Source organism: Oncorhynchus gorbuscha, linkage group LG08, assembly GCF_021184085.1.
Source record: "Oncorhynchus gorbuscha isolate QuinsamMale2020 ecotype Even-year linkage group LG08, OgorEven_v1.0, whole genome shotgun sequence".
NCBI lineage: Eukaryota > Metazoa > Chordata > Actinopteri > Salmoniformes > Salmonidae > Oncorhynchus > Oncorhynchus gorbuscha.
Window position 1 is genome coordinate 66161193 of NC_060180.1, and position 24212 is coordinate 66185404.

At 43.0% G+C, this 24212-nt stretch overlaps 1 protein-coding gene across 1 annotated transcript; it reads left to right on the plus strand.

Annotated features, from left to right (window-relative positions):
* The first annotated feature begins 14773 nt into the window (after positions 1-14773).
* LOC124040993 (growth arrest and DNA damage-inducible protein GADD45 alpha-like) lies at positions 14774-17516 on the plus strand. Its single transcript, XM_046358142.1, has 4 exons — positions 14774-14939; positions 15621-15722; positions 16032-16248; positions 16633-17516. Exons 1-4 carry the CDS (start codon positions 14890-14892, stop codon positions 16744-16746), a joined length of 483 nt encoding a protein of 160 aa, XP_046214098.1. The 5' UTR covers positions 14774-14889; the 3' UTR covers positions 16747-17516.
* Positions 17517-24212: the final 6696 nt, after the last annotated feature.

Sequence of the window (24212 nt, forward strand, 5' to 3'; positions counted from 1 at the left end):
ACACACACTAACCTCACACACACACACACTAACCTCACACACACACACACACACTAACCTCACACACACACACTCTAACCTCACACACACACACTCTAACCTCACACACACACACTCTAACCTCACACACACACACACACACACACACACACACACACACACACACACACACACACACACACACACACACACACACACACACACACACACACACACACAGAGGGTCCAGACCCCCCCCCCCTTACCAAATAGCCAGGAGCTGGGAATGAGAAGAGGGTTTGAAGTGGTGGAGGAAAAACCTGAGATGATACATGGGCCCATTGTGGCATAATGACTCCCAAATACCTTTAAGCAGAGCAGAGTGTAAACCTGTATCTATACTAATCTGGGAGGAAATATGACTGTTTACACATTAAACGGGACTGCAAAAGAACCAGCTGTAGAATTAATTGAGCAATCAGGACATTGGAAAGAAATGTTGTACATGGCCTCTCTATTGCCAAGACCACATTTATCATCGCTGAGCTGGCGGTCCCATTCTTTTATGTTTACCCCCCTCCTCTCACTTACTGTTTTAATGTACCCCCATCACCAAACAGATTAGGATTATTGCGACAAAACAAAGGTATTTTATGTGTTTTCAATAGCGGTGTCAGTACCTGATGTATTTATCATGTGTTTCCCTGAGACCTTTTCTCTTCAACTTTCACATCATGCTCAACGGAGGGAATGGAGTTACAGTGTTTAAAGTCATTGATTATTGTTAATGCCATACTTGATAAACTTATATTGAGGTAGTTTTTAGACACACACATATATATATATATATATATACACAGTGCCTTGCGAAAGTATTCGGCCCCCTTGAACTTTGCAACCTTTTTCCACATTTCAGGCTTCAAACATAAAGATATAAAACTGTATTTTTTGGTGAAGAATCAACAACAAGTGGGACACAATCATGAAGTGGAACGACATTTATTGGATATTACAAACTTTTTTAACAAATCAAAAACTGAAAAATTGGGCGTGCAAAATTATTCAGCCCCTTTACTTTCAGTGCAGCAAACTCTCTCCAGAAGTTCAGTGAGGATCTCTGAATGATCCAATGTTGACCTAAATGACTAATGATGATAAATACAATCCACCTGTGTGTAATCAAGTCTGTGTATAAATGCACCTGCACTGTGATAGTCTCAGAGGTCCGTTAAAAGCGCAGAGAGCATCATGAAGAACAAGGAACACACCAGGCAGGTCCGAGATACTGTTGTGAAGAAGTTTAAAGCTGGATTTGGGTACAAAAAGATTTCCCAAGCTTTAAACATCCCAAGGAGCACTGTGCAAGCGATAATATTGAAATGGAAGGAGTGAGTATCAGACCACTGCAAATCTACCAAGACCTGGCCGTCCCTCTAAACTTTCAGCTCATACAAGGAGAAGACTGATCAGAGATGTAGCCAATAGGCCCATGATCACTCTGGATGAACTGCAGAGATCTACAGCTGAGGTGGGAGACTCTGTCCATAGGACAACAATCAGTCGTATATTGCACAAATCTGGCCTTTATGGAAGAGTGGCAAGAAGAAAGCCATTTCTTAAAGATATCCACAAAAAGTGTTGTTTAAAGTTTGCCACAAGCCACCTGGGAGACACACCAAACATGTGGAAGAAGGTGCTCTGGTCAGATGAAACCAAAATGTAACTTTTTGGCAACAATGCAAAATGTTATGTTTGGCGTAAAAGCAACACAGCTCATCACCCTGAACACACCATCTCCACTGTCAAACATGGTGGTGGCAGCATCATGGTTTGGGCCTGCTTTTCTTCAGCAGGGACAGGGAAGATGGTTAAAATTGATGGTAAGATGGATGGAGCCAAATACAGGACCATTCTGGAAGAAAACCTGATGGGGTCTGCAAAAGACCTGAGACTGGGACAGAGATTTGTCTTCCAACAAGACAATGATCCAAAACATAAAGCAAAATCTACAATGGAATGGTTCAAAAATAAACATATCCAGGTGTTAGAATGGCCAAGTCAAAAGTCCAGACCTGAATCCAATCGAGAATCTGTGGAAAGAACTGAAAACTGCTGTTCACAAATGCTCTCCATCCAACCTCACTGAGCTCGAGCTGTTTTGCAAGAAGGAATGGGAAAAAATTTCAGTCTCTCGATCTGCAAAACTGCGACTTACAGCTGTAATCACAGCAAAAGGTGGTGCTACAAAGTATTAACTTAAGGGGGCTGAATAATTTTGCACGCCCAATTTTTCAGTTTTTGATTTGTTAAAAAAGTTTGAAATAATAAATGTCGTTCCACTTCATGATAGTGTCCCACTTGTTGTTGATTCTTCACAAAAAAATACAGTTTTATATCTTTATGTTTGAAGCCTGAAATGTGGCAAAAGGTCGCAAAGTTCAAGGGGGCCGAATACTTTCGCAAGGCACTGTATATAAACTTATATTTTTATTGATCCGTCTTTCGGATGGGACGTTAAACGGGTGTCCTGACTCTCTGAGGTCATTAAAGATCCCCTGGCACTTATTGTAAGAGTAGGGGTGTTAACCCTGGTGTCTTGGCTAAATTCCCCATCTGGCCCTCAAACGATCACGGTCACCTAATAATCCCCAGTTTACAATTGGCTCATTCATCCCCCTCCTCTCCCCTGTAACTATTCCCCAGGTCGTTGCTGTAAATGAGAACGTGTTCTCAGTCAACTTACCTGGTAAAATAATGAATAAATAAAATAATGAATAGTTATTATATTTGTTCATCTTTTTGTAGGTATATTTATTAATGTGCTCATAAAGTATACATTTAGCATGTCACCTTTCATTTGTATTGTGCAGGCTACTGTAGATTTGAAAAATATTTGTTTTGTATTTTGTATCTGCCTTTACATTTCTTTCTATGCAATTCCTCAGCTAATAGTGTCTATTTTTATTTAGTTAAATCCTTGTCTCTATTTCTATGATATCCCTTACGTAACATTTTCAGTAGTGTTAGCCTCTACAGATGCAGTATCTTAATTTGATCACCATGAGACAGGCAAACTTACTTGCAATACAGGACCTACAGATGTAGCATCTTACTTTGATCAACATGAGACAGGCGAACTTAAATGCAATACAGGACTTGTAAAACGTGTCATGTATTTGAGGTTTAAAAAGGCTTCTGAAGTTTTTAATTTACACTTTGACATTTCAGACTTGATTTTCCCTTATGAAAAATATATCAACCCCTACAAAAATGTCCATTAATTATAATCCACATAATAATTCACATTTCCTATTGCTGCAGGATTATTTTCCTGCTGTAGCAAACTGGCTAAAATGACGCTCCTACATCTGCTACCACTAATATAACGCAAGTTAAGGTAGAAGTGGTGGTGGTCGTGCAGTACAATGGCGTGATTTATCATCTGATGGTCCTGTGTGGAAGCATATTATTCTCCCCTCTCTGGTGTAAAGAGGTGTAGGCTCCAGGCCCCAGTTTTTACCTTGCCCTTGTTCCAGTCTGCGGGCTGGAGGAGAGACTAAAGTAAGAATGGGGCCACTGGCACCTCAAGGGTACTGTAGCTACTACAGCTCCCTGCTTAGAGCGGAGCTTGGAGCTTTTGCCCATTACAAAAACTCCCTGAGGTTCATTAGACTCATAATAGCTTTTAGTTTGATATAGCACGCAAGGGTTCCCTTCAGTAATTACATTCATATGACATACTCTCATATTTTTATTGTATGCATTTACCATGTCAAGTAAGGGCTGCTCAATATCCCACAATAGTATACATAATATACTGTATACACATGACTCTAGGGTTTTCATTTTAACAATAGAAAATATCACATTTCCATTGTGACGGTATAAGAAAATGTTATTTTTAGGTATAGTACGATTCACCTACACAGTCTACTGGTAATGATTTCATCATTTCCAAATAATGTATTTGTTTTGATAATAAAACATGACAATAGTCATGTGTAAATGTGTAACCAAATGACCACGGAAATGAAGGTATAGGTAGGCAAGAAGCGGTAAAGCTGAATATTCTCTGAGAAAAAGGAATGGCTTCAAAAGACCGAGACTAGAGGAAAAGAAGGACCGAGCACGCCCCCATTCTCATCGACGGGGCTGTAGTCTACATCAACAACAAAATAACATGGTCCGAGCACGCCCCCATTCTCATCGACGGGGCTGTAGTCTACATCAACAACAAAATAACATGGTTCGAGCACGCCCCCATTCTCATCGACGGGGCTGTAGTCTACATCAACAACAAAATAACATGGTCCGAGCACGCCCCCATTCTCATCGACGGGGCTGTAGTCTACATCAACAACAAAATAACATGGTCCGAGCACGCCCCCATTCTCATCGACGGGGCTGTAGTCTACATCAACAACAAAATAACATGGTCCGAGCACGCCCCCATTCTCATCGACGGGGCTGTAGTCTACATCAACAACAAAATAACATGGTTCGAGCACGCCCCCATTCTCATCGACGGGGCTGTAGTCTACATCAACAACAAAATAACATGGTCCGAGCACGCCCCCATTCTCATCGACGGGGCTGTAGTCTACATCAACAACAAAATAACATGGTCCGAGCACGCTCCCATTCTCATCGACGGGGCTGTAGTCTACATCAACAACAAAATAACATGGTACGAGCACGCCCCCATTCTCATCGACGGGGCTGTAGTCTACATCAACAACAAAATAACATGGTTCGAGCACGCCCCCATTCTCATCGACGGGGCTGTAGTCTACATCAACAACAAAATAACATGGTCCGAGCACGCCCCCATTCTCATCGACGGGGCTGTAGTCTACATCAACAACAAAATAACATGGTCCTAGCACACCAAGACAGTCGTGAAGAGGGAACGACAAAACCTATTCCCAATCAGGAGACTGAAAAGATTTGGCATGGGTCCTCAGTATCCTGACTGCATTACTGCCTGGTATGGCAACGGTTCGACCTCCAACCGCAAGTCACTACAGAGGGTAATGCGTATGTCCCATTACATTACCTGGGCCAAGCTTCCTGCCATCCAGGACCTCTATACCAGGTGGTTGTCAGAGGAAGGCCCTAAAAATTGTCAAAGACTCCAGCCACCCTAGTCATAGCTACTAGCCAGTACTCAGTTAGCCATTGCTAGCGGTCTTCAAAGCTAACTAGGACACCAGCGCGACATCAACCCAGAGCACATCAGACTGCTTTTTCTCCGGATTCCTACCGCAAGCTCTGAACCTTTACACCGGATCATCGCAACTAGCTAGCTGCAATCCGAGTGGCTACTCCTGGCTAACGTCTCTGTCCCAAAACAAGCACCAATTAGCCTTGAGCTAGCCTCGAGCTAAGCCCATCTCCCGACTAGCCGAAGAGGCCCAACAATACCTCTTTTGCCAATTGGCCTGGACCCTTTACTGCCGACACGGAGCCGCGCCGATCCATCACGACTGGTCCGCCGACATAATCGTCCGAGGTGGTTTCAACAGGCTTTTTCGTTGCGACATCGCCAAAGATCCATCTGCCGGCCAAGGCCCGCGAGCTTTCTGAAACGCTGTGTCTCCAGCTCACCTAGCGTACTAGAGCACCTGTAGCATACTCCTGGGCTACAATTACTCGGGCCCACGACCGGTCTGTCGATGTCACCGCATGAAGAGGAATAAACAGACTCACCCCATCGCGACGTCCCCCCAAAGGTTAACTCTCTAGCCCTCGCTATCTCCCTGCTTGCTAATTCGGCCTGCTAACGGCTAGCTTGTCTAGCCCGGGCCTACGAACTGTTAGCTTGTTAGCACAGGCCTGCTAACCATCTGAATCACTGCATCCCAAACACTCTGAACCCATTTACTTTCTATCTCTTTTTGATTTTTATTTTGTTTATACCTTCCGGAAACTTGCCTCACCCACTGTGGTACGGAATCGCTGTTACTTTTAATTTTTATTTTTATGACACACTCAAGAACCTCCAGACGCTAACCAGCTAACTAGCTTCAAGCTATTTAGTCATTGTTAGTTAAAAAAAAAAAAAAAAAAAACCTGGATAACACTCGCCAGCCCAGCCCCCTGCCCCATCCACCGCTGCCCCCTGGACACTGATCTCTTGGCTACATAGCTGACGCACACTGGACTGCCCATTAATCACGGTACTCCACTCTGCTTGTTTGTTTTATCTGTCGGCCCAGCTGCCTAGTCAACGCCATTTTACCTGCTGTTTGTGTGCTAGCTGATTAGCCTCGCCCACTGTTTTTAGCTAGCTTTCTCAATTCAACACCTGTGACTACTGTATGCCTCGCTGTATGTCTCTCTCAAATGTCAATATGCCTTGTATACTGTTGTTCAGGTTAGTTATCATTGTTTTAGTTCACAATGGAGCCCCTAGATCCACTCTGCATACCCCTGTTACCTCCCTTGTCCCACCCCCCACACATGCGGTGACATCACCCATTACTACCAGCATGTCCAGAGATACAACCTCTCTCATCATCACCCAGTGCCTGGGCTTATCTCCGCTGTACCCGCACCCCACCATACCCCTGTCTGCGCATTATGCCCTGAATATATTCTACCATGCCCAGAAACCTGCTCCTCTTATCCTCTGCCCCCAACGCTCTAGGCGACCAGTTTTGATAGCCTTTAGCCGTACCCTCATACTACTCCTTCTCTGTTCCGCGGGTGATGTGGAGGTAAACCCAGGCCCCGCATGTCCCGAGGTACCCTCATTTGTTGACTTCTGTGATCGAAAAGTCTTGGTTTTATGCATGTCAACATCAGAAGCCTCCTCCCTAAGTTTGTTTTACTCACTGCTTTAGCACACTCTGCTAACCCTGATGTCCTTGCCGTGTCTGAATCCTGGCTCAGGAAGGCCACCAAAAATTCAGAGATTTCCATACCCAACTATAACATCTTCCGTCAAGATAGAACTGCCAAAGGGGCGGAGTCGCAGTCTACTGCAGAGATAGCCTGCAAAGTAATGTCATACTTTCCAGGTCCATACCCAAACAGTTTGAACTACTAATTTTGAAAATTACTCTCTCCAGAAACAAGTCTCTCACTGTTGCCGCCTGCTACCGACCCCCTCAGCTCCCAGCTGTGCCCTGGACACCATTTGTGAATTGATCGCCCCCATCTAGCTTCAGAGTTCGTTCTGTTAGGTGACCTAAACTGGGATATGCTTAACACCCCGGCAGTCCTACAATCTAAGCTAGATGCCCTCAATCTCACTCAAATCATCAAGGAACCCACCAGGTACAACCCTAACTCTGTAAACAAGGGCACCCTCATAGACGTCATCCTGACCAACTGGCCCTCCAAATATACCTCTGCTGTCTTCAACCAGGATCTCAGCGATCACTGCCTCATCGCCTGTATCCGCCACGGAGCCGCAGTCAAACGACCACCCCTCATCACTGTCAAACGCTCCCTAAAACACTTCTGTGAGCAGGCCTTTCTAATCGACCTGGCCCGGGTATCCTGGAAGGACACTGACCTCATCCCGTCAGTTGAGGATGCATGGTCATTCTTTAAAAGTAACTTCCTCACCATTCTAGATAAGCATGCTCCGTTCAAAAAATGCAGAACCAAGAACAGATACAGCCCTTGGTTCACTCCAGACCTGACTGCCCTCGACCAGCACAAAAACATCCTGTGGCGGACTGCAATAGCATCGAATAGCCCCCGTGATATGCAACTGTTCAGGGAAGTCAGTAACCAATACACGCAGTCAGTCAGGAAAGCTAAGGCCAGCTTCTTCAGGCAGAAGTTTGCATCCTGTAGCTCCAACTCCAAAAAGTTCTGGGACACTGTGAAGTCCATGGAGAACAAGAGCACCTCCTCCCAGCTGCCCACTGCACTGAGGCTAGGAAACACGGTCTCCACCGATAAATCCATGATTATCGAAAACTTCAATAAGCACTTCTCAACGGCTGGCCATGCCTTCCGCCTGGCTACTCCAACCTCGGCCAACAGCTCCGCCCCCCGTAGCTCCTCACCCAAGCCTCTCCAGGTTCTCCTTTACCCAAATCCAGATAGCAGATGTTCTGAAAGAGCTGCAAAACCTGGACCCGTACAAATCAGCTGGGCTTGACAATCTGGACCCGCTATTTCTGAAACTATCTGCCGCCATTGTCGCAACCCCTATTACCAGCCTGTTCAACCTCTCTTTCATATCGTCTGAGATCCCCAAGGATTGGAAAGCTGCCGCAGTCATCCCCCTCTTCAAAGGGGGAGACACCCTGGACCCAAACTGTTACAGACCTATATCCATCCTGCCCTGCCTATCTAAGGTCTTCGAAAGCCAAGTCAACAAACAGGTCACTGACCATCTCGAATCCCACCGTACCTTCTCCGCTGTGCAATCTGGTTTCCGAGCCGGTCACGGGTGCACCTCAGCCACACTCAAGGTACTAAACGATATCATAACCGCCATCGATAAAAGACAGTACTGTGAAGCCGTCTTCATCGACCTCGCCAAGGCTTTCGACTCTGTCAATCACCATAATCTTATCGGCAGACTCAACAGCCTCGGTTTTTCGGATGACTGCCTTGCCTGGTTCACCAATTACTTTGCAGACAGAGTTCAGTGTGTCAAATCGGAGGGCATGCTGTCCGGTCCTCTGGCAGTCTCTATGGGGGTGCCACAGGGTTCAATTCTCGGGCCGACTCTTTTCTCTGTGTATATCAATGATGTTGCTCTTGCTGCGGGCGATTCCCTGATCCACCTCTACGCAGACGACACCATTCTATATACTTTCGGTCCGTCATTGGACACTGTGCTATCTAACCTCCAAACGAGCTTCAATGCCATACAGCACTCCTTCCGTGGCTTCCAACTGCTCTTAAACGCGAGTAAAACCAAATGCATGCTTTTCAACCGATCGCTGCCTGCACCCGCATGCCCGACTAGCATCACCACCCTGGATGGTTCCGACCTTGAATATGTGGACATCTATAAGTACCTAGGTGTCTGGCTAGACTGCAAACTCTCCTTCCAGACCCACATCAAACATCTCCAATCGAAAATCAAATCAAGAGTCGGCTTTCTATTCCGCAACAAAGCCTCCTTCACTCACGCTGCCAAGCTTACCCTAGTAAAACTGACTATCCTACCGATCCTCGACTTCGGCGATGTCATCTACAAAATGGCTTCCAACACTCTACTCAGCAAACTGGATGCAGTCTATCACAGTGCCATCCGTTTTGTCACTAAAGCACCTTATACCACCCACCACTGCGACTTGTATGCTCTAGTCGGCTGGCCCTCACTACATATTCGTCGCCAGACCCACTGGCTCCAGGTCATCTACAAGTCCATGCTAGGTAAAGCTCCGCCTTATCTCAGTTCACTGGTCACGATGGCAACACCCATCCGTAGCACGCGCTGCAGCAGGTGTATCTCACTGATCATCCTAAAGCCAACACATCATTTGGCCTCCTTTCGTTCCAGTACTCTGCTGCCTGTGACTGGAACGAATTGCAAAAATCGCTGAAGTTGGAGACTTTTATCTCCCTCACCAACTTCAAACATCAGCTATCCGAGCAGCTAACCGATCGCTGCAGCTGTACATAGTCTATAGGAAAATAGCCCACCCATTTTCACCTACCTCATTCCCATACTGTTTTTATTTATTTATTTTTCTGCTCTTTTGCACACCAATATCTCTACCTGTACATGACCATCTGATCATTTATCACTCCAGTGTTAATCTGCAAAACTGTATTATTCGCCTACCTCCTCATGCCTTTTGCACACATTGTATATAGACTGCCCATTTTTTTCTACTGTGTTATTGACTTGTTAATTGTTTATTCCATGTGTAACTCTGTGTTGTCTGTTCACACTGCTATGCTTTATCTTGGCCAGGTCGCAGTTGCAAATGAGAACTTGTTCTCAACTAGCCTACCTGGTTAAATAAAGGTGAAATAAAAAATAAAAATAAATAAAATAGACTGTTCTCTCTGCTACCGCATCGCAAGCTGTACCAGAGCCCCAAAGCCTAGGTCCAAGAAACTTTAATAATTCTACCTACAATATACACCTGCATATTACCTGAATTACCTCGACTAACGCACATTGACTCTGTACCGGTATACCCTGTATATAGCCTCGCGATTGCTTTTTTACTGCTGCTCTTCAAAAATGTGTTAATTTTATTTCTTATTCTTATTCTTTTTTCTTACTGCATTGTTGGTTATGGGTTGTAAAGTAAGCATTTCGCTGTAAGGTCTACCTACACCTGTTGTATTCGGCACATGTTCAAAATACAATTGGATTTGATCAACGTTGTTTTCAGGGACTGAGTTAATGCTGCTGCTCTCTGGTCAATGAAGCTCTAGCTTCCTCTAGTGTATAAAAAAGGACGCTACAAGACAAGACATTTAAATACTAAATAAAAAACTCAAACTATCAGAGCTGCCAACTCATGCATTGTCCGTGAGACACACGCTTTTCGCCCACTTCTCACGCTCTCAAGGAACACGTCTTATACCTCCCACATTGAAAAGTACTGCTTTTGATTTTCTAATTAGTCCATTGTATAGTCAGCGCGTTAACTTTTCAACTGTGCTCCAAATAGTTTTGAAATCGGAGCATTTTCGCCTGATATTGAACATCACGAACCTCCATCATTGTCCTGTATTGCCACAGCACTGTGAACCGTGGCACATTAAAGCATATAATTGGTCTAGTTATGTAAAGGATCAAGGGGATTGGATGCGTGTTTTAAAGAAACGCCCCTCAAGACTAGAGTGGAGGTGAATAGAAAACGTTCTCTGGAGTTTAGTAATCTGCTGTCTAGCCCGGGTCCGTCCTCGTGCGCCATTGCGCGCATGTTGATTTTGTCCATCCACACCAGGCGATCCAAGACAGCAGGTTGAAATATCAAAACGAACTCTGAACAAACTATATTAATTTGGGGACAGATAGAAACACATGAAACATTCATGGACACGTTGCTAGCTAATTTGTCCTGAGATACAAACATTGGGATGTTATTTTACCTGAAATGCACAAGGTCCGTTTTTTCTAAATCTTTGTAGAATTTTGACCCATTTTGAGTCACACAAAATCGTGTGTTCTCTACTCTGACATTTAATCCACAGATAAAAGGGGAACCCTATTTTATTTCTCCTTTAGCAGCCAGAAGCTGCCAGCAGCAGCCTAGTGTTGGGCTGGTAACTGAAAGGTTGCTGGATCAAATCCCTGAGCTGACAAAGTAAAAATCTGTAATTCTGCCCCTGAACAAGGCAGTTAACCCACTGTTCACCAGTAGGATGTTGTTGTGAAAAACAACAACAATGTGTTCTTAACTGATTTGCATAGTTTTAAAAAGGTAGAAGTCTTTTGTGGATTTGACATGGTGATTGGCAACCAACTTTAAGGTGCATTACCACCACCGACTGGACTGGAGTGTGGACCTCAGTTCATCTTTCAATCACCCATGTGGGTATATGCTCCTAAAAACCAATGAAGAGATGGGACTTGCAGTGCATCAAGCATCAAAAATAGAATCAAGTTCTATTTGAGCTCCTAGCTACGCAGACTCTCGTTGACCCGCTCTGGCAGTTCAGATGAAATGATTGAATAACATCTATGTGTACATTTATTTTGCGCGCAACGCGAGCGGTGTGGTCAGCATGTAAGAAGAGCAGCAACGTGAGCGGTGTGGTCAGCATGTAAGAAGAGCAGCAACGGGAGCGGTGTGGTCAGCATGTAAGAAGAGCAGCAACGGGAGCGGTGTGGTCAGCATGTAAGAAGAGCAGCAACGAGCGGTGTGGTCAGCATGTAAGAAGAGCAGCAACGGGAGCGGTGTGGTCAGCATGTAAGAAGAGCAGCAACGAGAGCGGTGTGGTCAGCATGTAAGAAGAGCAGCAACGCGAGCGGTGTGGTCAGCATGTAAGAAGAGCAGCAACGAGCGGTGTGGTCAGCATGTAAGAAGAGCAGCAACGCGAGCGGTGTGGTCAGCATGTAAGAAGAGCAGCAACGTGAGCGGTGTGGTCAGCATGTAAGAAGAGCAGCAACGTGAGCGGTGTGGTCAGCATGTAAGAAGAGCAGCAACGTGAGCGGTGTGGTCAGCATGTAAGAAGAGCAGCAACGCGAGCGGTGTGGTCAGCATGTAAGAAGAGCAGCAACGAGAGCGGTGTGGTCAGCATGTAAGAAGAGCAGCAACGAGAGCGGTGTGGTCAGCATGTAAGAAGAGCAGCAACGCGAGTGGTGTGGTCAGCATGTAAGAAGAGCAGCAACGAGTGGTGTGGTCAGCATGTAAGAAGAGCAGCCCCGTAGTGCTGTTTCATGCACAATGTTGTCAACAAAATGGGGTTGCTGTTACTCCTGTCCCTATTGCAGAATGTAGCCCTTTGAAGTCGATTTAATCCACATTTAGCATTTAGACCGTTTGTTGATTGTCATTTAGGTTGTGACAACGCAAAGGCAGCAGGCAGAAAGACCTACATTATGTTTTAGCAAGGAAGTTAGGTAGGGTGATCTGATTTGTAACTATGACAATAATTTTGTCAAACAGATTGTGAACCCAAAAGTGTACATTTGAATCTAGATGGGGGACAATAACTATATAAATCATTTGGTTAGGGTGTACGAGCAGATTTCTGTCATCTTGTTGACGGGACATTTTATAATCTATTTACTTGACTTAGTCTGATCAGTGGAACAATTCTTATTTGTAACAATGGATTAAAATATAGGGTGATTACGGTGCTCGTCAGCAAGAACACTACTGATATTCCCCACACTTCTTGTATTATTCCACTTCATCCCAATTTTGCCGGTGTAATCTGCATATTTGAAATCTGATATGCCTACCTGTGTCCGGAAATGCATTATTTGAGGTTATGTATTTTTGCAGCCATTCATGGACAGTTTTGAATAAGCCATACAAATAAGCATTGGATATTAAATGCTCCAGGAATCAAATATAATTGTTGACATTTTAGTATTGTGCACATGCTAGGCAGAGATGGTAGGGGGACTCACAGCTCATAAACACGTCATATTTTGTCTATGTAGTGTAAAATGATGGCAAGGATCTTCAACTAGTAGGCATAAACCACCTGAATATTGATATTCATTCTATTTTTCTTGATGTTCTGGTGATTATGAGAAATGTATTGTTATAACAACAAGAACATTTTCAAACACCCAGCACTTGGGAAACATAGATCAGGGGCGGTCAACCTTCCTGGAGTACAAGCAGGATTTTCTTTCAGCCCTATTTTAAAGAGAGAGTTCACCCAAATGACAAAATGTTTGTGTCATTACCTTGAAAGCAGTCTATGAACAAGCAGACTGCAATCTATGATTTGATTGCCCACTGCCATCAAGCATTAATCTAAAAATGGCCTTGTTGTAGTGGTAACCCTCGCCTGCATGTGCTGCATACAACTTTCCACCTGAGAACAGGGCTTCATCCCTGCTTCCAACCTTTCCACTGTTTCTGTCATTTGCCATATCTCATTTCACTACTGTTTGAATAAAGTGTCAAACCACCCAAAAATCTAATGGTAAGTTGTTGAATTTTGAAGTCATTTCAAAATAACTCGAATTGCAATAAATTAGCTTTTAAACATAGCAAATCTCCCTCCAAGCTTTCTTCAAACTTTGGCAGCCCTGTTTTCATTATATTACTTTTCTACACCAGTTGATACTAAAGTCCCATAGAAAACCATGAAAGGTTTAACTCTCCTGGCCTCAAGTGATGTTCAACCATTGAAGCTTCCTTGGGGGCAATGACATGAAATTTGATACCACCTGAACTCATTCACCCAGGTATGCATTGACATCAAATAGGCTGTCAAATTCAGATGACAAAAATATAAAATGTGTAAAGATGACTATATAGAAGAAGGGGTTTGAAACAGATCAAATTGGAATAATAGATTACATGCATTGTAGTAGCAGCATATACCTCAGGCGATTCTCACCCGTCTCTCGCAAATGTTTTGTAGGCTACTCTCTCCTCCAGATGTCGCGGTTTCGCAAGCTCTGCCGAATGTCCAATCAGAAACGGTTTGCGTCTCGTTACTATATCTTCACACCCGTCTCTTTCTCATGATAGGTGAGTTTGCAGAATTTTTCTAGCAAAATACAGGCCAACATATCCTCGCATGTAGACCATTTCAATTTTCAATAACACAATTGCTCTAAAATGTTTGTTTCTTCTGGTTGATGAACTTGACTTCATAACACACGTCCTCCGATGATATTTAACATACCTCTTGATACTACTCTTTTACTTTTCATCGTGTGTCATGTTCTTCACACCCTTTGGATAATACTTACTATACGTGTTTGTGTGTGTGGGCATACCATCTGTAGGTTACTGAAGCAAATGTTCACAGACCAGATATGGCACAAGTAGGCTGCTACATGCTGTCTTGTGTTCTGTTTCCAAATGCACAAATAAACACGGACAGTTAGGAATGCAATAAAGCATTTGCATCAAGCTAACGTTTTCAAGACCTCTTTCGTTTATCTTGAATAACTAAATAACCCTTCACATTTTGACTGGCTTCATAACATGCTTACACCACCTCAGATACAGGTCATGCAACTGCTGAGGCAGACCACGCCTCTCTAAAATCGTGTTCCAATCAGAATATCTCATTACTGTTGCTACCGGTGGTTGCTACTCATTTTACAGCCATTCCCTATTTAGAACGGTCTTGGGAAATTAGCATGTGGCCAATGATCTTAAAGTATGCAAATGTTCGACATGACCCCAAATCGCCAATAATATCTGCGTGTACAGCAGATGAGTTGCTTCATTTTCAACAGCGAACGATAAACGGTGTATAGTGACAAAAAATCGCTAGCACAAAAAGGGATATATCAGCAAGCAATATCTTTGTTTCTATTTGGATTTTATGTGCAAGATGACATTTGAGGAACTAAGTGGGGAATATTCTACAGAAAGGTAAACTATACTTTTAAGCGCTTTTGCATTTGCCAATGTTGTCAGTACAATTTGTGAGTGACTGTTCTGTCACTTAACTTGGCCATCAAGCCATGCATGCATTCAATTTACGAAAAAGAATGCGCAAAACTTCAATGTAATTTTATTCAGATATTGAACTACAGTTAACTTGACCTAAACTGATATTGTTTACTTTGTTAACTAGCTAGGTAACAGTAGCTTGGCTTGGTTGAGGTTTATGCAATATTTGAATATGTAGCTAGCTAACGCCAGCTTTTCTGTTCAGCTCACTTACAGTTTAGCCTACTGTAAATGCCGGTGTCAGGTCACTTTAGGGTAGCACACTTTTGACATGAACTAAAAGCTTCAGTGTATTCGACTATCAATGTACTCATCATACAATAATATTAAGTCAATTATGGAGTGACATGCACCGAAAATCAAACGCGATTTCAGAGTTTCAACTTGCAAATCAGTCATTTTTACTCGCTACCTACAGTAGCTACCTAGCTAATACTAGTATACCAAAGCCGGCGCCTGCTTTTGGCTGTAATTTACTAGGCAGATAGATTAGCCCTGGCATGGCCTCCTTTTCAAGAAGTTGAGTTTTGGCCATGAATATGTGAAAGTTGACGTGAATGTGATGTTAGTTCTAACAATTCGTTCCTTTCGCTGTTGTAGGATGGATACAGTGACAAAAGCCTTGGAAGAGGTTCTCTCATCAGCATTACCCCAAGGATGCATAACAGTAGGGGTCTATGAAGCAGCTAAATCATTGAATGTGTAAGTAGGCTTCGCTTCATTAAAATCAATTAAAGTTGCAATGATGTAGTTTTTGTCTATGCATGCCTGTTTTAGAATGTCTGCAATTTGGGGGCAGGTAGTCTAGTGGTTAGAGCATTGGGCCAGTAACCAAAAGGTTGCTGGATTGAATCCCTGAGCTGACAAGGTAAAAATATGCCATTCTGCCCCGGTAGGCCATCATTGTAAATAAGAATTTGTTCTTAACTGACTTGCCTAGTTAAAAAAATGTTTTAAATTCATGCGCTATTACTGCGTTACTAAACATTTGTCTGTTACTTTCTTCAACAGAGATCCAGATAATGTGGTTCTGTGCATCCTGGCTACAGATGACGAGGATGTAAAGGACGTGGCCCTTCAGATCCACTTCACCCTGATCCAGGCATTCTGCTGTGAGAATGACATCAACATCCTGCGAGTGAACAACACCAGGCGTCTGGCAGAGATCCTTGGAGGGGGAGGGAAACAAGGGGGAGAGCCCATGGACCTGCACTGTGTCCTGGTCACTGTAAGTATCAATTTCCACTAATATACATTAACATATGTTAAATGTAGACTTCAAAGTGACTTTCAAACAGACCAGGGTGCTAAAAATGTCTCCAACGTTTATTTTATTTTACTGATGCACTTGAGACACTCATGCTCTGAACTTGTCAGAACACACCCAGTAATTACTCACTCCTTGAGTCCTGTAGCGCACCACTCAGTCTTGATATCTAGACTTGCCGCTTGTGGGATTTTCATTTAGGCAAATAACTTAATTGCTCATAGTCTTGAAACCCCCAGGTTTCTATCTATGCCATTGTCATGTTAGGCCTACATGTCATAAAACAGGCATTTGGATCCTTGTGCCACTATTGACTCATTCTCTCTTTTTCTCTTGTCTGTGCAGAGCCCACACTCCTCGTCCTGGAAAGACCCAGCCCTGAGCAAAGTGAACCGCTTCTGCAGGGAGAGCCGCTGCATGGACCAGTGGGTGCCCATCATCAACCTCCCAGAGCGCTGAAGGGTCCCCCCCACCCCCCAACAGCAAGGCCTGCGAAGTACTCTCTCTGAACAGGAGTAGTGTAATCCCTGATGGACACACTACCCTGGGGAAATTCCTGATGGAGGAAAAAGAAGATAAACGACCAAAAAATAAGGCATTTCGAGAAGAAAAAAAAGATCAGACCCTGCCATCTAGATGGGATACAAAAGAGGATGGTTTCCACTCGGCTGGTGGAGTTAAACTCTCGGCTATGGCAGTCGAGGCGAGATGAGGCACAGTTTATGTTCGGTCACGAGACCGAAACCGACGTATGTGCTTTTTAACAGAAGATGGACACACTGTACAGAAGGATAAAAGCCTGTATGGCAGAGCACTTCACCTTGTGGGGACTTTAAAGAGGGAATAGCAACAAAAATAGGCACTGTTGTTAAGAGGACCATGGCCTTGGCATCTCTCTGCAGAAACAGAGCACTTGTAGAAACACTGGACTTTTGCAATTTCATTTTTTATTCACACTGTTGATGTTGTCGTTACTTTTGTTTTGTAATTATTTAAAAAGGGAAGGGCTAAATATCTAATGAATATTCAAGATACTATGCATTCAGTCAGTGTTTCCAAAGCCAAATGTTTTTTACTCAAGTGAAAAGTTCTTTTTTTTACAGTTAAGTTATTTCTTATGATATTTAAATGTATTTATATTAGCAATTTTTTTACCATTATCTATATGAAATTCTCTGCAAAAGCACAAATGTATTATTGTGGTAAATAAAACATTTTTGGAGCTAGAACTCGATGGTCCTTCTCATTCATTTTTTTCAAAATTTCTGGAAATGTAACAAAGCTAGTTGAACTTTGACCCCACAACATTTGTATAGGGAATCACATGCGATCATGGAGGTCACACTGGGCTCTATGCACTCAGTGACATCCTCTTGCCAGGTGACAATAGCCCCACCCCCACCACGCTTTGTCAGCATGATCGTGCTCATTCATCCGTATGCCTTCCCCTTTTCATCGTCCTGAATTCAGCCCACGGGTAAGCTGAGAGCCCTTCCTGCATACCTCTTTGAATGCCTCACACCTACCTGCTGCCTCGCTAGGAAAAGTACTGCACGTGTGCAAAGTGCACCCACAATGCTCACGTGCACATTTGACAATCCAGGTTTCTGCGTAGTACACACACGCGTTGATTGTCTACTTGCATGCAGAACTATCTGCAGAACAAGACAATAGTGAGTGCTCAGGTGAATAAAGGTTATAGCGTAAACTTTCCCACAATTATCAAACACATGCTGCTTGCTGTTTATTAGCATTTAGCATGGAAGGTGCGGTAGAGAGCGCATGACTTTACGACCTTGGAGAGTTGTGTAAGGTAGACACTGCCGTGCGTGTAGGTTGTTTAACACGCTCTCCCCCAGTCCTTCCTCTACATGCTCACAGGTGACGCTGGCGTTGGGTGTGGATGATGTCAGAGCTGATGCACAGCAGGCTTTCCCCTGGTTTGTCATGATCACAAGAGCTTGTCACCTTTGCACAGGAAAACAACGTTTCATTGTAGATGGCTTTAATTATCTTATAGAATGTGTTTAATGATTAACAACTCCAATATTGCTAATATTTTTATTGGTGTTTTTTAATCGTTTTTCATATTTTTGTACTCTGACTGCAAATAATTTAAATGGATTCTATGATATTTTCATCAATAATAATGTATATTATATATTAATAACACGACTGGGTAGACCCTCCCAACAGCACTGTGTTAAAGGTTACCATGTCGTAACTAAGGTGTGTGGCAACCAGTTGAGGGTGTGGCACTGATGTCATGTGGTATTGTGTTGGTGGTGTTTGGGGGAAAGGTTAGATACAAGTAGGGGAAGTGTGATGTAAGGTTTATGTTGGTACTGGAGGAGTTCAAGTCAGTCACAGGAGGAATTTTACATTCCCCAGCCCTTAGTAACTACCCAACCGACTCCTTGGGTATCCCTGTGTTTTCTGGTTATTACCATCGACATACGCAAAAGTTGTATAGGGGGTTTAAGGAGGTTGTATAGGACAATAAATACTCAGGTCATCAAAATAATCAGAATCATATTTTTCACTGAGTGTAATACAGTTTACTCAACAGATTACACTCAACATGTTACTCTCAACAGATTACACTCAACATGTTACTCTCAACAGATTACACTCAACATGTTACTCTCAACAGATTACACTCAACATGTTACTCTCAACAGATTACACTCAACATCAACAGATTACACTCAACATGTTACACTTACTCAACAGATTACACTCAACATGTTTCTCTTACTCGACAGATTACACTCAACATGTTACTCTTACTCAACAGATTACACTCAACATGTTAAACTTACTCAACAGATTACACTCAACATGTTACTCTCAACAGATTACACTCAACATGTTACACTTACTCAACAGATTACACTCAACATGTTACACTTACTCAACAGATTACACTCAACATGTTACACTCAACATGTTACTCTCAACAGATTACACTCAACATGTTACTCTCAACAGATTACACTAATAATACAATAAATATTGCAAAATATCAGTATATATAACTAGAGAAAATAAATCAAATACAATTGCTGAATAAATTGTGTAACAACAGTGTGACAACATCCTGAGGGAACACTTGGGGTAGTAGACAGTAGATCAGATGTCATGGTTTGGCATGGTCCACTGCACTGCTGAATGGGGTTGAATGAGTGGCTCGGCCTAACCGAGGGGCTGTGCGGGGGTGGGACCACCAACAGTGCAGAGGACTGTGCTGGGATGGGTTCAACGCTGCCCCCTCCCTCCCCGTCTCCCACACATCAGCACATTCCAACACACTGACACTGTGACTGCCAGGCTTTCACCAAGGGAGGCACGAGGTCAGTGGGCCTGCCAGGCCTTAGCAATGTGCCCACCAGGCTCGCCCTGGAACACAATGACATTGTGCTTGCCAGGATTACACTGTGTGCTTCGCGTCCAATATGCCTGCTTTGCACCGATATCAATACACTGTTACTGGGCAGCCAGCCTTCTGCAGGACACGGCGCCTAAAGACATCCACAGTAAAAGACTGTACTTACTGTGGCTTTCCCAGCTGCAGAGATGAACCATGTGCAAGAGAGAACAATATCTAAAATGTGTCATGTAAATTCCCTCTCCGGCCTCTAGGTCATCAGGCTGCTGATTATCCTGCACACCTGTCACCATCGTCTCGCGCACCTCATGACACTCACCTGGACTCCCATCACCTCCTTGATTATCTTCCCGATATCTGTCACTCCCCTTGGTTCTTTCCTCAGGTGTTATTGACTCTATTTTCATGTCGGTGCGTTGTTTGTATAACCTGTTTATTGTTTCCTTTATTTATTAAAACACTCACTCCCTGAACTTGCTTCCCGACTCTCAGCACACTCGTTACAAGATGTCTCTTTTGGTTACTATCCAACATTTTCCTCATACTGAATTTTGTCTTTTTTTACCCACTAGCTGCCCGAAGACAAGGTCAGAAAATAAAGGGGAACAAGCTTCAGGCTTACAAATCCTTAAAATAGCGCCTCATCTCTCGATAAGTGGAAACCAGGGTTTCAGCACCTATTTTTAGCTCTCTCCAGTTCATTGGCCCAGACAACTGTGGGCCGAGGCCTATTCTAGTCTCACCATGGTGAGGTATAAACACATGTTCGCTGGACCCCACGTAATGAGAGGAAACAAGGCTAGGCTATAGATAACTCACAGTAGCTTTCTTTAGGCCACATGGCTGGAGTTGAATCAAACTGTTGAGCTTGGTCTGCATCCCCTTTGTACAGATGTAGGATCTTGTTGCTGGAGGACTTTCCTGCAATGCAAAACTTATAGTGTATTTTATTTAGTAATTTCCACATAGAAATTTGAGACTTGATTTTCCCTTACCAAAAATGTATCAACCTCTACAAAAATGTCCATTAATTATAATCCACATAACCTGTAACTGCAGGATTATTTTTGTGCTGTAGCAAACTGCCTCAAATTAAGACCTGTATTTGTTAATTATTCCCTTTAGATATGAGTGATATTGAATGCTGCATTTTTATAATACGTTTCAATTCATTGTTAGATTGTCTTAACACAATGGATTCTTCCACGTGGTAGTATAATTACATTTTTGTCATTTAGTAGATGCTCTTATACAGTGTATACATTTTTCATGCTTTTTCGCAGTGGTCCCTCAAACCACAACCCTGGCTTTGCTAGCGCCTTGATCTACCAACTGAGCCACACTGGACCATATTACCCACCATCAGACTAACAATCAAGTGAGAAAGTAACAAAAATAAAGAAGCCGAGGAGACAAGGTGCAACTCTAAATGTATGTTTAATAACAACAGGAAAGACTGTACTCAGCAGAGAGAGAGAGAAACAAAGGCTCCATCACTTGATATAATGAACAAAACCACATACAGATGTCTTTAATCCACCAGGTTCACACTGTCTTCACAGAGGGTCAGGGAAAGGTCACGTACGAGTCTCACAAAGGTATATAAAGGCCATTGCTGGTATGCTGGTTGAATCAGAATTGTCTGGTGATGTCACACAAAGTAACAGTAGCCAGATTGAGCATATAAGAGAGATACACTGTCAGAGAGAAAAGTCGTCGAGATACAATTGTCATCGCTCAAGAATTCATAATGGGTTACTGGGTCTCCCTGTCTCTGATTTCAAGACCTTTATGATGAATGAAGTACCTTTTGGAGGGAGGTTAACACAAACATTACAAACAGTAGCACCAGGTGTATACAATCAGATATTTTCTTTTCTCTTCTGCTGGTGACAAGACGATGGCACGATTCAATTAGAAATCACAGGAAATCAGCACAGAAAGATCCATTTCATTTAACAATTTAAAAAAGAATAATCTTCACACCACAATGCAAACACTTGTAAGGCTTTGTGAATGCAAACATAATTATACTTTCCAACCTATCTGTGCTAACCACATCGATACAGCTGGTTCGTTTTATCGAGACATGTTCCCAACAGCTAACCGACAGGGCATACGGGACATTCTATTTTTTTTACTGTTCAATAGGACAGAGTTTCCCAAACTTGGTCCTGCCCCCCCAAATACGATACTTAGTACTATCACAGGACATTGGGGTCAGCTTCAAATCAACGTGGTCTCAGAGCATTTAGTATTATTCTGTTTGTAAATTGAGACACTCCATTTAGTATGATATGTCATGTTTCATATGATATGTGTTAATTTGTGGATGTCCATCATAAGTTTTTGATGATATGTTACGAATTCCAATTTGTTGTGGTTAACGTTGGTTAGGTGGCTAACATTAGCTAGCTGGCTAACGTTAGCTCTAGGGCTTAGGGGTTAAGGTTAGGAGTTGGGCTAAAAGGGTTACGGTTAGGGTTAGGGGAAGGGCCAGCTAAAAGGGTTAAGGTTGGGGTTAGGGGAAGGGACAGCTAAAAGTGTTAGGGTTAGCTAATTTGCTAAATAGTTGTAAAATAGCTAAAAAAAGTAGTAAGTAGTTGCCAAGTTGCTAAAATGTTTAATTTGTCCGTGATGAGATTCAAGCATGCAACCTTTGTGTTGCTAGACATTCGCATTATACTCCCATCCCATCCCAACCAACCAACCTCCTTTTGTTTTTGCCTTAACTAACTTTCTATCTTATGTAACCATACCAAAGGTAACATGTCATATACTATAATGAAATAAAATATAAATGCAACATGCAACAATTTCTAAGATTTTGTTGAGTTACAGTTCATACAAATAAATCAGTCAATATGAATACATTCATTAAGCCATAATCTATGGATTTCATATGACTGGGCAAGGGCGAGGCCATGGGTGGGCCTGAGAGGGCATAGGCCCACCCACTTCGAAGTCAGGCCGACCCACTGGGGAGCCAGGCCCAGCCAATCAGAATTAGTTTTTCACCACAGACAGAAATAGTTCCCCCTTTCTCCTCTGACGATCCGGCAGATGAAGAAACCAGATGTGGAGGTCCTGGGCTGGTGGTCTCTGGTTGTGAGACCGGTTGGACGTACTGCCAAATTCTCTAAAAGGATGTGGGAGGTGACTTACGGTAGGTAACAGCTCTGGTGGACATTCCTGCAGTCAGCATGTCAATTGCACGCTCCCACAAAACATGAGCATTGTGCCATTGCGTTGTGTGACCAAACTGCACATTTTAGAGTAGCCTTTGATTGTCCCCAGCACAAGGTGCACCTGTGTAATGATCATGCCGTTTAATTAGCTTCTTGAAATGCCACACCTGTCAAGTAGATTGATTATCTTGACAAAGGATACATGCTCACAAGGGTGTAAACAACTTTTTGCACATAATTTAAGAGAAATTCCTTTTTTGGGCGTAGGGAAATATCTCAGGGATTTTTTTTTTGGCTCATGAAACATGGGACCAGCCCTTCACATGTTGCATTTATATTTTTGTTCAGTGTAATTTGAGTGTCCCGGATGTACGTTTACTATGTTACTTCTAGTCTATGAGACCAGTCTACTCAAATACATGGTATAGTGCACATAGTTGGAGTGAAAATAATTTATTACACCATTAATAATAACCCATGTGCCAAGCTGGTGCACCTCCTATGGTCACTCCCAACAGAATACTTGTACCTGAACCCCCTCTTTAAAATACCAACCTATACATTGATTACATGATTACTATCGTAAATATGTTAAGGTGACTTGGCTCACAGTGTTCTGTTATGTAACACCTGGTTTAAATGGCTGGGTGGAGTGCTGTATACTGAGGTTGTGAATTACCTGTCTTAGCTGTACACTGCAGTTTCCCATCTGAAAATTGGCAGTGAGTTAAAATACCCTCAGCACTAATCAAAAACTTATGCTCTTTACATTAATAGAAGGTTGAGGGCTCTGATGATGTCTATTTTAGAAAATATTTGTCCCTGGGTCTACTTCCTCCATTGCTCACTGACAGTCCAGATGCCATCCTGCTGAACCAGGAAGTTATTAATAAACAGCATGAAGCTGCGTTCACATGCTAGTCGGAACTAGGTTACTCTGACATGTTTGATTTGCTAACTGGTTGTAGTTAAACACATGCCCTGTTCAACCGGTTAGCAAGTCAAACATGTCAGAGTTTCCTAGTTCCAACTAGCACGTGAACGCTGCACAGGTCAATGATGAGTCAATGGGAAGAAGACAATACAGCCACATGTCCCAACCATGACTCCAAAACCTGAAATATATTAAATTAGGTCATTATAATACAGATGACAGAAGATACGATTAAAACAGACTTGTTAAAGGGCTGGTCGGAAACATCGGCTAAATCCACTGAGCTAAATCAGACACACATTAACAGTCAGTGTCCCAAGGTACATTTGAACGATGTCCTGTATCAATGCACTGTATGTTATGTCTGTAAGTATGTTCAACGTGAGTGATAAAATACAACATTTTCATTAAAGGG